The sequence below is a fragment of the Carcharodon carcharias genome, chromosome 9 (genome assembly GCF_017639515.1).
Source record: "Carcharodon carcharias isolate sCarCar2 chromosome 9, sCarCar2.pri, whole genome shotgun sequence".
In the NCBI taxonomy this organism is placed as follows: domain Eukaryota; kingdom Metazoa; phylum Chordata; class Chondrichthyes; order Lamniformes; family Lamnidae; genus Carcharodon; species Carcharodon carcharias.
In genome coordinates, this window is record NC_054475.1 from 48,158,539 (window position 1) to 48,172,735 (window position 14,197).

The following is a 14,197-nucleotide window of genomic DNA, read 5'->3' on the forward strand; positions in this document are numbered from 1 at the left end:
TGTGGGATAGGGATTTGGATGCTCCATTACCACAGAGCACTGTGCAGAGTTAGTTGGTTTAAGAGGGTGATGGATTGGCTGATAGCCGTGGTTGACAGAAAGAATGATAGGGGTATGCAGTGCACTGCCTTGTCTACCCCACGCAGGATGTGGAACTTCTGTTTTTTTCTACAACTTATATTGTCAATGCCTCAGTGAATATATTAAACAAGAACACCATATTGTTTCAGCACTGCAGTGTACGTAGCAATTTTGCTTTCAGCATTCTTCTCAGCTACCTTCTTCGGTTTTAAAATTTTCTTCTTTTTCTCATAGTGAAGCTTGGCTTTTTCTTCACACTTCTCTTCAAGAGTGGCTGTAACTGCCTGATATTTCCAACCAACTTCATGAGCAAAGCGACCGAGGAGAGCAAACTTACGAGTTGGCTTCAAACGTACAATCTTCAGGGCTGTTGGCACAACCATATTGTCATATGGAGGAAGGATCCGATCAAAGACCTTCAGTCTGTCCAAGGCAGCTTGACCTCGCTTTGTCTTTTGTGGCAACATACCTCTTACAGTCCTCCAGAAGACCCGGCTTGGTCCTCTGAAGTGATGTGGGCCACCAGAGGGGTTAGTATTCATCCTCTTGCGCAAAAGAGCAAAATAATTAAGTTTATTTTGGTAGAAGCTGCCAGAGATGTTAATCCCTTCACAGCTCACCACCACCACTTTGTGGCCTAGTAAGATCTGTTTAGTTACAATGGCAGCCGGGCGGCCAAGGAGGTGGCCTTGGCCATCGAGGAGCAGGACCTTGTTGAAGCCGTCCGCCATGGCGATGAAAAGATGTGGAACTTCTTGCAGCACTGAAGGCCTGGCGATGAGGGAGTTGGTTGCTTAGCATCCCCAGGAAACTGCAGTGTATTTCCCTCTAGACGCTAGCACAGATGCAACAGCAGTGTAAATCAGAGAGGAGGAAATTCTCACCATATAGGTAATAGTAAGTAAAACACTACACTGAGATACATTTAGCTTAAGATGTGGGCAACTTTTAATCACATGCTTTGGTTTTACTGCCCTAGATTTCCATAAGTACATAAGAATATGTACATAAGAACATACGAATTAGGAGCAGGTGTAGGTGATTTGGCCCCTCAAGTGTACTCCTCCATTCAATAAAATCATGGCTGATCTGACTGTAGTATTAACCCCACTTTCCCGCCTCTCCCCCATAGCCCTTGACTCTCTGGTGGATCAAAATCTGTGTAACTCAGGCTTGAATATATATTCAATAACCACACCCCACTGCTCTCTGCAGAAAAGAATTCCAAAGATTAACAACCCCCCGAGAGAATGAACTCCTCCTCATCTCCATTTTAAATGTGAGACACCTTGGGCAGAACTTTCCAAGAATTGCACTAAGTGTGGTAGCGGGCGGGTAAAATGCAGTCCTACCTGCTGTTGAAAATGGCGGGTTTACACGCCGTATCTTCCCTGGCCCACCACATTATTTATGCATTCCAGAAAACATGCCATTTCCATGGTGGGCAGTCTCTCATTCGCCCGCCTGCCATCACCCCACCATTGCATCACGCTAGCCGCCATGTTTAAAAGGCAGCCGCCAGCGAAGTGCTCATCACAACCAGCTCACCACCGCTGCCCGGGAGACATGGCCAGCAAAAGCATAAAGACTGCAGCCCCCACTTCAACGACAGGTCCCTTGAGCGACTGCTGGATGCCGTGGAAGCCCGTCAGGATGTGCTCTATCCCCGCCCTGTCTGCAGGATGGGTAGTAATGTCACCAACCCGGCTTGGGAGGCAGTGACGGTAGTGGTCAGTGCAAACACCCTGCAGAATAGGAGAGCCACCCAGTGCCAAAAAATGATGAGTGATCTCTTCTGTTCCACGAGGGTAATTCACTCTTTTCATCACTCCCAACTCACACACTCACAAACCCATCACACACCCACAGGGCCCTCACTCACCGCCAGTGCAAGGGACATCACCATTCACTCTTTCACACACCGTCATTGTCCTCATCCCGCCCATGGGACCACACACCACTCACACAGGCCAGGCATACTTAGCATCTGGCCTGGCAGGTGTCCTGATACCCTCTCCTCATCTCTATCCATGCAGGACAAACTGGCTCACAACAGGAGGGAAAGGTCACAGACAGGTGGAGGGATGCCGGAGATCAAAGTTCTGACAGAATTTGAAAACAGAGCCATCCAGCTGGCCGGCGATGACTGGGACCGGTCCTGTGCTGACGGTGAGGTCGGCGCTGCTCTACCAAGTGAGGATCCAGCAGGGCAACATCCATCAGACAGCCATGCTGTGAGTGATGTGTCCTGTTTTACAGGCCACTGCCATACACTAATTATCGCCCCTTGCTTTCCCAAGCATATCTGCCAAACAGCCGATAGAGTCCATGACCCAGAGCCTCCATTCAAGCTCGGAAGAGACCTCTGAAGAGGAATCTGAAGGCTGCCTTCCTGAAGTCCCACCATAGCGCTCATCCACACCCTCCACCGGTGTAGTAACACACACCTCAGTGGGACCTAGCTTTAGAATAGCCTCAGGACCACAATCTGATGATCACATTGCACTTTCTGATCCATAGCAGGCGGCGGCAGGGACTTCCCAGGTCCCTGGCACTCATAGGACTCCTGGAGGCCAGAATGTTGCTGACTCCGAGTCAAATGACGAGCCTCTGGACTTGGTCATGTCACAGTTGCTGGAGCTGCAAAGGCAAGCTGGGGAACTTCAGGAAGGGATGTCCACTGCACTCCTCAGATTGCAAGGCATGATGGAGGACTCCATCTGTCTTCAGGCTGAGGTGATAACTCTGGCATTGCAACACACCGAGGTCAACATTGGCAGGATGACGGTTGCCATGGAGACTTTGGTCCAGGACGTTGCTCCTGCACTGTTGCACGGGCTTAACTCCATCGCTAATGCCAGAGTTGGCCTCCAACAGTGTGCAAGCGAGAGGGGTGCTGGGCAGTGCAGTCTCACTCCAGCTACCCATTCCACTCACAGAGGCAGCCCGGGGCTCTTGGGCAACCATAGGGAGGAGGGTCAGCAGGTGCACGCGCCGGGGCCATCCACCCAGGTGATTCTGGGAGTGACCAGCTCATCCCAATCCCCTCTTCCTATGACCTCCACAGATCCAGCTTCACAGGCTGAGGAGGGTGCCACTGCCACACAGCAGGACCCTGAAAGCAGGCTGGGGCCCTCCAAATCTCAGCCCTCCACTGGACGCGTACCAAAGTCATCACAGACAGGGTGTCACAGTCAGCAGGCTGCCTCCCCCTCTGCTGTAGATGTCCGGGCAGCATCAAGGTGTAGCGGCAGGGTTAAGAAAGTTAGGTAAAGGTAGTTGCACAGCTTGCACATGGGTGTTGATCACTTGTACATACCGTTCACTATTGTCAATAAACTCCAAAGAATGTCACCCGGCCTTTGGCTCCTTGTTCTGATGAGCAGTGTTCTTGTCACTCAGATGTGAAACCTTTCTGCACAAGATAAAAGGCAGATGTCTCAGTCCAGGTCCTCTTCCCTGTGCTCTATGCAGCCTTCAGACCACAGTGATGGTCCAGCCTTTCACTCCCTGGAAACATTACTGATGCCTGCTCCTTGGCGGTGCTGGTCATTGCTGCCAGAATGTGGTGGGCAGGCACCACAGCGTTCTCTCATTCTCTCTGTGTGCTCTCAGCACCTTTAAGTTGGGGTGGCCTCCAGCACACCAGCATCTGCGACCAGTGATGCTGTGCAGCAGCTCCTGAAGGGCTGAGGTGCTGAAGACGGACACAGCATCAGATACATCTATAGTTTCATGGCTGCATCTCTGAGATGTCCCTGATCTTGGAGTGCAAGCGAGCTGCCCTCGGCCTGACAGGAGTCAGACATTCTCAGAGGCTATATGAAGATCTATGGTGTGTCCTCGCTGCATGTTGTCATCATCCTCCGGCCATCGAGTGAATATTAGGGCCTCCACTGCAAATCCAAGAAAGGAGCACTCTCACAGTCAAACGTTCACAACATGATGTGAGGTTGTATGGGGACACGTCACTGCATGCTGTCATCATCCTCCACAAATCTGACAGCTATGAGGGCCTCGCAAGTGCGCCTTGCCTCATCTAGCCAGAGCGAGAGCCTCATCCCCATCGTCGTCGCCATCGAGGACCCCGTCACCCTCATCCCCATCGGCATCCTCCTCAGCGAGCTGAGCCAAAAATTGCGACCTGCCTTCACACTGTTGTGAAGTGGATCCTGCCATATTTTCCACGCACACCACCTATCACGCCTGCCGCCAGTGGGCTGGGAAAATTCCACCCCTTTTTTGAAATCGTGCCGCCTAGTTCTAGATTCTTCCATGAGGGAAACATTAGCAAGACTTTTGACAAGATCCCACATGGCAGACCATTAGTTAAAAAAAAACCCATGGGATCCAGGGGAATGTAGCAGGCTAGATACAAAATTGGCTCAGTGGCAGGAAACAAAGGGTAATTGTTGATGGATGTTTTTGCGAATAGAAGGCTGTTTCCAGTGGGATTCCGCAGGGCTCAATACGAGGTCCCCTTCTTTTTTGTGGTATATGTTCATGATTTAGATCTAAATGTAGGGGTAATGACCAAAAGGTTTGCAGATGACACAAAAATTGGCTGTGCAGTAGATGGTGAGGAGGATTGCTGTAGACTGTGGGATGGTATCAATGGACTGGTCAGGTGGGTGGAAAAGTGGCCATTGGAATTCAACCCAGAAAAGTGTGAGGTGATGCATTTTGGGACGTCAAATAAAGCAAAGGATTACACAATAAATAGGAAAATACTGAGAGATGTAGAGGAAGTGAAGGGCCTTGGAATGAATGTACACAGATCCCTGAAGGTAGCAGGGCAGGTCAATAAGGTAGTTAAGAAGGCATATGGAATCCTTGTCTTTATTGGCCGAGATATGGAATATAAGATAAGGGAGGTAATGTGGGAACTATATAAAATATTAGGCTGCAACTTGAGCACTGTGTGCAGTTCTGGTCACTGCATTACAGAAAGGATGTCAGAAAGGTGCTAGGAAACTGAAAGGTCTGAAGGTGGATAATTCACCTGGACCAGATGGATTACACCCCAGAGTTCTGAAGGAGATAGCTGAAGAGATAGTGGAGGCGTTAGTGGTGATCTTTCAGGAATCACTGGAGTCAGGGAGGGTACCAGAGGACTGGAAAATCGCTAATGTAACCCCCCTGTTTAAGAAGGGAGTGAGGCAAAAGACGGGAAATTACAGGCCGATTAGCCTGACCTCGGTCATTGGTAAGATTTTAGAGTCCATTATTAAGGATGAGATTTCAGAATACTTGGAAGTGCATGGTAAAATAGGGCAAAGTCAGCATGGTTTCATCAAGGGGAGGTCATGTCTGACAAATCTGTTAGAATTCTTTGAGGAGGTAACGAGTAGGTTAGACAAAGGAGAGGCAAAGGATGTTATCTACTTGGACTTCCAGAAGGCCTTTGACAAGGTGCCGCACAGGAGGCTGCTCAGTAAGATAAGAGCCCATGGTGTTAGAGGCAAGGTACTAGCATGGATAGAAGATTGGCTGTCTGGCAGGAGACAGAGAGTGGGGATAAAGGGGTCCTTCTCAGGATGGTGGCCGGTGACTAGTGGAGTTCCGCAGGGGTCAATGTTGGGACCACAACTTTTCACTTTATACATTAATGATCTAGATGAAGGAACCGAGGACATCCTGACTAAGTTTGCAGACGATACAAAGATAGGTGGAGGGACAGGTAGTATTGAGGAGGCAGGGAGGCTGCAGAAGGATTTGGACAGGTTAGGAGAATGGGCAAAGAAGTGGCAGATGGAATACAACGTGAGGAAGTGTGAGGTCATGCACTTTGGTAGGAAGAATAGAGGCATAGACTATTTTCTAAATGGGGAGAGAATTCAGAAATCTGGAGTGCAAAGGGACTTGGGATCCTAGTCCAGGATTCTCTTAAGGTTAACTTGTAGGTTGAGTCGGTAATTAGGAAGGCAAATGCAATGTTGGCATTTATTTCGAGAGGATTAGAATATAAAAGCAGGGATGTGCTGCTGAGGCTTTATAAGGCTCTGGTCAGACCACATTTAGAATATTGTGAGCAATTTTGGGCCCCGTATCTCAGGAAGGATGTTCTGGCCCTGGAGACGGTCCAGAGGAGGTTCACGAGAATGATTTCAGGAATGAAAGGCTTAACATATGAGGAACGTTTGAGGACTCTAGGTCTATACTCGATGGAGTTTAGACGGATGAGGGGGATCTGATTGAAGCTTACAGAATACTGAAAGGCCTGGATAGAGTGGACGTGGGGAAGATGTTTCCATTAGTAGGAGAGACTAGAACCCGAGGGCACAGTCTCAGAGTAAAGGAAAAACCTTTTAGAACAGAGATGAGGAGAAACTTCTTTAGCCAGAGAGTGGTGAATCTATGGAATTCATTGCCACAGAAGGCTGTGGAGGCCAGGTCATTGAGTGTATTTAAGACCGAGATAGATAGGTTCTTGATTGGTATAGGGATTAAAGGTTACGGGGAGAAGGCGGGAGAATGGGGTTGAGAAACTTATCAGCCATGATTGAATGGCAGAGCAGACTTTGTGGGCCGAATGGCCTAATTTCTGCTCCTATGTCTTGTGATCTTATGGTCTTATGGTCATTGTATTAGAGAGGGTACAAAGGAGATTTATGAGGATGCTGCTAGGACTGAAAACTTGCATGTGTGAGGAAAGATTGGATAGGCTGTGCTTGTTTTCCTTGGAACAAAGGAGGCTGAGGGGAGATTTGATTGAGATGTACAAAATTATGAGGGACCTGGACAGAGTGGATGGGAAGGGCCTACTTACTTTAGCAGATAGGTCAGTGACCAGGGGCATAGATTTAAAGTGATTGGCAGAAAGGTTAGAGGAGAGAGGACGAAAATCTTTTTCACCCAGAGGCTTGTGGCATTCTGGAACTCACTGCCTGAAAGGGCAGTACAAGCAGAATCCCTCAACTCATTTAAAAGGTGTCTGGATATGCACCTCAAGTGCCGTAACCTGCAGGGCTAAGGATCAAATGCTGGAAAATGTGATTTGGCTGGATGGTTCGTTTTTCAGCTAGTACGGGCACAATGGGCCAAGTGGACTCTTTCTGTGCCATAAACTTTCTATGATTCTATGATCCCGTTAGCATCAACCCTGTCAGAATCTTGGATGTTTCAAGAAGACCACCTCTTCTAAACTCCGATGAGGATAGGCCCAACCTGCTCAACCTTTCCTTGTAAAACAACCCCTTTTTTCCAGGAATCAAGCTAGTGAACTTTCTCTGAATTGTTTCCAATGCCAGTGTATCCTTCCTTAACTATTCTGTGGTAATCCAGGATATGGGAATCTGCACTTATTTCAAGAACTGTGCCTTTATTTGTTTGAAGAAAACTGGAGGAAATCAAGAGAAGGACCTATGACTGACATGTCAAATGGAAATTCCCTCACTCTCCTACCTCTGTAAGTTAGGCAGAAAACCCCCTTCCTGAATCTCCTACAAGATTCCCAGGAAAATTCCCAAGATAACCGTTTTAAAAGTAATGTAAGAGGCATGAAATGTAACATAATGCATTTGTTAAAATGCCAAATGATAATTATCAAATCAGTAAATCCTGATGATCATGAGTGGCTGGAGATGTTTGTTGGTTGCTGAGAAGGGGCCTAACAGTCTTTAATTTCAGAGGCTGATTGGTGTAATTATTTTATAGTCTGTGGGGACCAAGTACTATAACCCCCACAATACTTCTGGGCTGTTACTAACAAAGCTTACTCCATGGAATTCTTCCTAAATTAAGTGCATGAAGGAAAGAGAGGCTTACATTTATATAATGTAAATAAAAACAGAAAGTGCTGGAAAAACTCAACAGATGTTGTCAGACCTGCTGAGTTTTCCAGCATTTTCTGTTTTTAATTTCAGATTTCCAGCATCTGCAGTATTTTAATTTTAGTTTACATTTGTATAGTGCCTTTCATGATCTTAATGGATTGCTTTTGACAGTCGAGTCACAATTGTAATGTAGGAAATGCTGCAGACAATTTGCCCCACAAACTGCAATGTGATAATGACCAGATAATCTGTTTCTTTCATTGGTGTTAATGGATAACATCAACTAGGTCACCAGGGAAAACTCCTTTGTTCTGCTTGCAATAGTGCTGTGGGATCTTTTACGTACACTTGAGAAGGTTAATGTTTAATGCGAGACAGTACCTCTCACAGCACTTCCTCAGGCTGTATTGAGGCGCACACCCTCAGTACTGCATTGGGGTGTTAGCCTGTATTTCTGTGCTCAAGCCTCTGGAATGGGACTTCAACTTGCAACTTGCTGTCATAAGAGGTGAGGTTGCTAATACTGGACCACTGACTCACACTGTTATGAGAGAAGTGGGGGGACTTAGAAGGTTCAGAACAAAAAAAGGAAGTATTTTTCATTCTTTTTAAAAAAGGGTGAAGCAAGATAGAAGATGTTAGATTAAATAGAACTAAAGTAAAAAAAAAGGATTAAAAATCGTACAGCAATAATCTGGAAGAAGAGAAAATAATGAGGGTATAGAGCAGAGAGGATGAGCCAAAGTAAAGTTTGTAGACTTTTTAAATTATTTATTTTAAGTATATGGGTATATTAAATTAAAAGAGCTGTTTGTAATTTGTAGGCAAGTCTCTGATACAATAACTGGTTTGAGTGATCTCGATGGGCCAACTGTTAATGTTCTTAATACAACAATTAGAGTTTGTTTCAGCATCAAAATGTGTGACCTAACTAAAATTTTCCTAGACTAGGCAACAGTCTATTTTTTTCCATTTATCTTTTGGATGTGAGCATTACTGGCCAGGCCAGCATTTATCGCCCATCCCTTGTTCTCCTTGAGAAGGTGGTAGTGAGCTTTCTTCTTGAACTGCTGCAGTCCATGTGGTGTAGGTACACCCATTGTGCTGTTAAGGAAGGAGGTAATTCCAAGATTTTGACCCAGTGACAATGTATGAATGATGATATAGTTCCAAGTCAGGATGGTGAGTGACTTGGAGGGGGATTTGCAGGTAGTGGTGCTCCCATGCAACAGCTGCCTTTGTCCTTCCATATGGTGGAGGTCATGGATTTAGAAGGTGCTGTCTAAGGAACCTTGGTAAGTTGCTGCATTGCATCTTCTAGATGGTACACATTGATGCCACTGTGCATCAGTGGTGGAGGGGGTGAATGCTTAAGTTGATGGTTGGCGTGCCAATCAAGTGGGCTGCTTTGCCATGGATGGTGTTTAGCTTATTGAGCCTTTGGATTAACATTCATCCAGTCAAGTGGAATTCCAAGGGTTAACTCAAAGAAGATATGGAAGCAAGCAGGATGGAATGACTGAGACGTGGAAGGCATGTGTTTAAGATACCACATGAATATACAAGTGGTTGAGTAATTATCTACATATTGTCATAATGTGCACAAACAGAATAAACTGCATAATCATCCCAATGTGACAGAAACACACACCACTGGAGTTCAAGTAAAGAACATGCTACAGGTCAAAAAAAATTGCTAGCGAAACACTGAAGCAAAAAAACACACATATTTAATATGGCCATGAGTGATTTTCATTATTAGTTGAGAAAGGAAATGGAATCACATTAGTCAATTCCCACAGGAAAGGTGATAGATGAAATAGCAGAAAGAGGTGGAATTATATGGAACAACAGCTTAAATTGTCCTTAAGTTGGTTAAACATCCAGAGGTGCTTCACAGGAGAGCTATCAAACAAAATTTTGTCACCAATCAACAGAGGGAGATATTAGGGCAGATGACCACAAGTTGATCAAAAAGGTAGGTTTTAAGGATTATCTTAAAGGAGGAGAAAGGCAGGGAGGCGGAAAGGTTTAGGGAGGGAATACTGGACTTTATGGCCCTGGGACTGGAGGTCCAGTCACTAATGGTGGGATGGTGAAAAGCAGGGATGTGGAGGAGGCCAGAGGAGGCCTCAGAACACTAAGACAGGTGGAGGTTACAAAGATAGGGAGGGGAGAAGCCATGGAGAGATTTGAAAACACAGATTTGAGAATTTTAAAATTGAGGCAAATCAACAATAATCACCACAGAATCCCAATCCCTATTATTCAGACTGTTCTACAGCATTATGATGTCTGCTGCTAGCTTTCCTTTAATAAGGTAAAACACAAGGGGTGAATTTCCTTGGGCTATCTGGTTCTTGTGATTATACTTCCTTTCCCACTGTCCTCAGGAGAATGGAAGGTTAAGAAAGCTTATGTTAGGGTGAATTGTGGCCTCTGCTTGAAGGGTGGTAACTTCAAAAGTAATCTGAGGAAACATTGAGTAATTTTGAATCCTTGCTGGGGCCTGAAACATAGGTGGATGGGAGCTAAAAATAGTCCACAGGCCGACATGTTGGTTCCCCAACTCCATACCACCCCTGGGCTATTTTTAGAGGTGGGGTTGGGGGAGGGGAGCAGGGCTACCCACCCACACATAGCAGGTAGCCAACACAGCTCATTAAAAGCCTCTTGAGGCCAAATATATGGGGGCAACTGGGATTTCCAGTCATCCTCCAGGTCCCTGGAGACAGCGGGGGCAGCCTCCCACCAGCAGATCGAAGGGCCAGAGCACCAGTCTGTCTGCCTGACTGCTGCAGCAGTCACAGGCTGCCTCGGGCTTGCCGACCTCCTCCACACTAGTGGCTTGGTCGCAAAAATCATTTTTTAATTCAAGTTTAACAAGTTGGAGAGGGGGGGTGCCTCCATTTTGAAGCCTCCTCTCCCTCACCCTCTTTTGCCCTCTATGTGCTCTATTTAGGCTGGAAGGCTTATGATTTGCCCTCCAGTTTCAAATGATCGTCTGCCACCCTTAATTGGACAGCGGGCCCATCTCCAGGCCAAAAGGAGCACCTCACCGAAAATATGGGACTGTTTCTTCATGAAGGCAGATTCAGGACCTGGAGTTGATCCCAACCTCTGTTTCTTGCCACTGGAGGGAATATCCTGTTCAAACGCACTTCAGCAAGTGAGCGTTCAAGCTGTGGAACAGATTCCCTGTCGGGAGACAGTGGAAGCAGAATTGATTAATTCAGATGCAAATTAGATTTCTTTCAGCTATTAACAGTATATGAGTAATTTGAGACGCTGTATATGGTGAGGGTATTTTGTTTGGAAGGAACAGAGAACATTTGACTCCTGATTCTGAAATCTCTCCTCCCTGGGGTTTTTCCTTGCCTCATGTCTGGATCTGTTGTAGACTAATTGATAGAGATTGATTGCTATGATTAGTCAACAACTTCATTATTGCATCATGTGATTACCAGAACGGTACATGGCCGTATATATCTTGTTTTTTTATTCCAATTCCTATCTTTCTAAATGCAGCATTTGATTAGAAGACTGAACATTAAACATTACGGTCTATATTTTCAGGGTAAAACTGTGAGGAAAAAGCCAAGTATAAGTGAACATGCTTTTTGGAATCTTTTCTTTTTATGTCAGCTGCAGCTTCATGCCTGAAACCATGCTTTCTGAGGTGTGAGTTTTGAGCTTTGACTATAAGATAAGGTTTGTGTGGGATGGAAAAGCAGGAATTAAATATTTGATGTAATATGTAACAATTGAATACGTGGTGCAAGGATTGACCTGTTTGTCAGGTTATTGCAATTTTAAATGTGCATTTTAGTTCTGTGCTCATAATATAAAGCATCAGGCTGCAGGTGTGGAAAGAGGAAGGGATTGACAGGTTGATGACTTTTCATTGGAACCATGAACCGAAACATTGGGTGGAATTTTCCGCTGTGGGCCTAAGTCCGTTGGTGGGAGCGGGAAGTCGGAGTGACTTCCGCTGAAGAGAGGGGTGGGTGAGCACATCGAGTCACTGGCTGCTCACTTGATTGATTATGAAGTCCGGAAGATTACGTCACATTCAGTAAGGGGGTGGGGCGGACAGGAAGTTACAAGCCTTGCCGTCATGTCCGGGCACCACATTTAAAAGGCACCTGGATAGCCAGCGGTTTAGCCCACCAGGATTTCAGGGCACTAATGTGGCCTCCAGAAAACAGCAAGCACTGGCCCCAGAGTTCAGTGATGCCTCCCTGGTGGCTTTCCTCCAGACCCCGGAGGACAGGAGAGATGTTCTCTTTCCAAGGGGTGGGAGCAATAACCCTAACCCAACTCACCACAGCTGCCTAGGAAGAGGTTACCAGGGCGGTCAGTGCCACAGGAATGCAGAGGAGCACTGCCCTAAAGTGCAGGAGATGCATGAACAACTCAATACACGCCGCCAGGGTAAGTGAACCTTCCACTCTCTATACAGACCTCACCATTTTCTGAGCCTGTCATGGGATGTGGACGTCAATGGCAAGACCAGCATCTGTGCTGCCCATCCCTAAAAGCCCTTGAAAAGATGCTGGGGTGTTGCCTCATTGCCCCACTGCAGTCCATGTGGCCTGCTGTTAAGGAGGCAACTGCGGGTTGCTGACCCAGCCACACTGAAGGGAAAGCCATTATGGGGTGGGGAGTTGGGAGGAGGAGGTTGGAGTAGAGGGTAACTTGCGGATGCTGCTGATGCCGTGCCTTTGCTGCCCTTGTCCTTCCAGCTGCTGGAGCTCACGGGTCGGGAGGGGCTGCCAAAGTAGCCCTGGGGACCAGCAGCAAAGCATCTTTCACATAGCACACACACAACTGCCAATGGGTTGGTAGTGGGGGGTTCAATGCTGATGGTGTTACTTGGGGTGTCAGTCAAGTGGCCTGCTTTGCCCTGCATGGTGTCCAGCTTCCTGAGTGCTGCTGAAGCCACACTTATCCAGGCGAGTGGACAGTATTCACTCAAACTCCTCACATGTGCCGTATACATCGTGGACAGGCACTGAGGAGTCACGGTGTCACGTATCAGCCACAGAAGTAGCAGCACACGACCAGTTGCTGCATCAGAAGTGCTCACAATCCGTCTATCGTTCTCAATGCAGGAGAAAATAGTGCACAACAAGACAGAGGGGGAGAAGACAGGAGGGGGTCGGGGTGTGGGGTTGGGGGGGGGGTGGGTGGGGGGGGCTGCGGGGGGCATGCCTGACATCCAGCCCCTCACACAATTTGAGAAACAGGCTGCTGACCTGGCAGGGGAGGAGAGTGACTGTGCATATGCCGATGGGGAGTCAGCCTGTCCTAAGCATCCAGTGAGGGTGAGGGTGAGGCTCTTTGCAAATTCGGAGGCAGCCTAGGTAGCTGCTCATTCTCTCCTCTCTCCATTCCAGGTGCCAGAAGGAAGAGGGTGAGGCCAGCCCCCTCACCTGATCTTAGTCCTGGCACGCAGGAGACATCGGAAGAGGACAAGGATGACTTCACACCTGTAGAGCCATCACAGCGTTCACCTGCACCCTTCACCAGCCCAGCGACACACACCTCAGTGGCACATAGATCTAGTTTAGGCTCAGGGTTACACTCTGGTGGTCACCTCACAGACATGTGTCCACAGCAGGAGGAAGCAGTGACAGCCATAATCCCTGAACTCAGAGGAATGCTGGAGAAGAAACCCCTGCTGAGTGAGATGATGACCCTCTGGGAGCGATCATGGAAAAGATGCTGGAATATCAGCGAGACACAGGGCAACATCTGACAGAGCTGTCAGAGGCCCTCAACAGAAGGGCACATGAGGCAGAGGAATCCATCCTTCTGTTCCCTAGTGTTGTGGCTCCAACATGTGAGTGCATCAAGGTCTCAATGGAGTGGGATGGGGGGGGGGAGGTGTGGTGGCAGATGTCATGGAGACCGTGGTCCAGCAGAACGCCCAATTTTTGCTAGAGATGTGCTCAGACTTGCACTGCATCGCTGTAGCCATGGGTGAGCTTTCACAGTGGCTACATGAGAGGGAGATGGGACACCTTGACCTCCCTCCGGGCACACCTTCTCCTCAAGGAGTCAGGCAGGGGCCCTCGGGCACCCAAAGGGAGGAGGGACGTCGGGTGGACACACCTGGGGCTTCCACTCAGGACGTTCAAAGCACATCCATGCATTTTGAGTCCCCTCTGTCTGGGACCCCATCAGCTCCAATCTTTGGGACCTCTATGGGTGCACCTGCCCCAGAGCAGGAGACCCAAAGAAGGCTGGGGTCCTCCAGGCCTCAGCCCTCCAGAAGACGCCCACCAAAGTGATCGAAGACAACAGAGCATGGTAGTCAATAGGCTGCCTCCACCTTT

At 47.6% G+C, this 14,197-nt stretch overlaps 1 protein-coding gene across 1 annotated transcript; it reads right to left on the reverse strand.

The window, feature by feature from the left end:
- Positions 1-201: 201 nt before the first annotated feature.
- LOC121282280 (60S ribosomal protein L13a-like) lies at positions 202-812 on the reverse strand. The gene has a single exon (XM_041195926.1). It carries the CDS (start codon positions 810-812, stop codon positions 204-206), a length of 609 nt encoding a protein of 202 aa, XP_041051860.1. The 3' UTR covers positions 202-203.
- Positions 813-14,197: the final 13,385 nt, after the last annotated feature.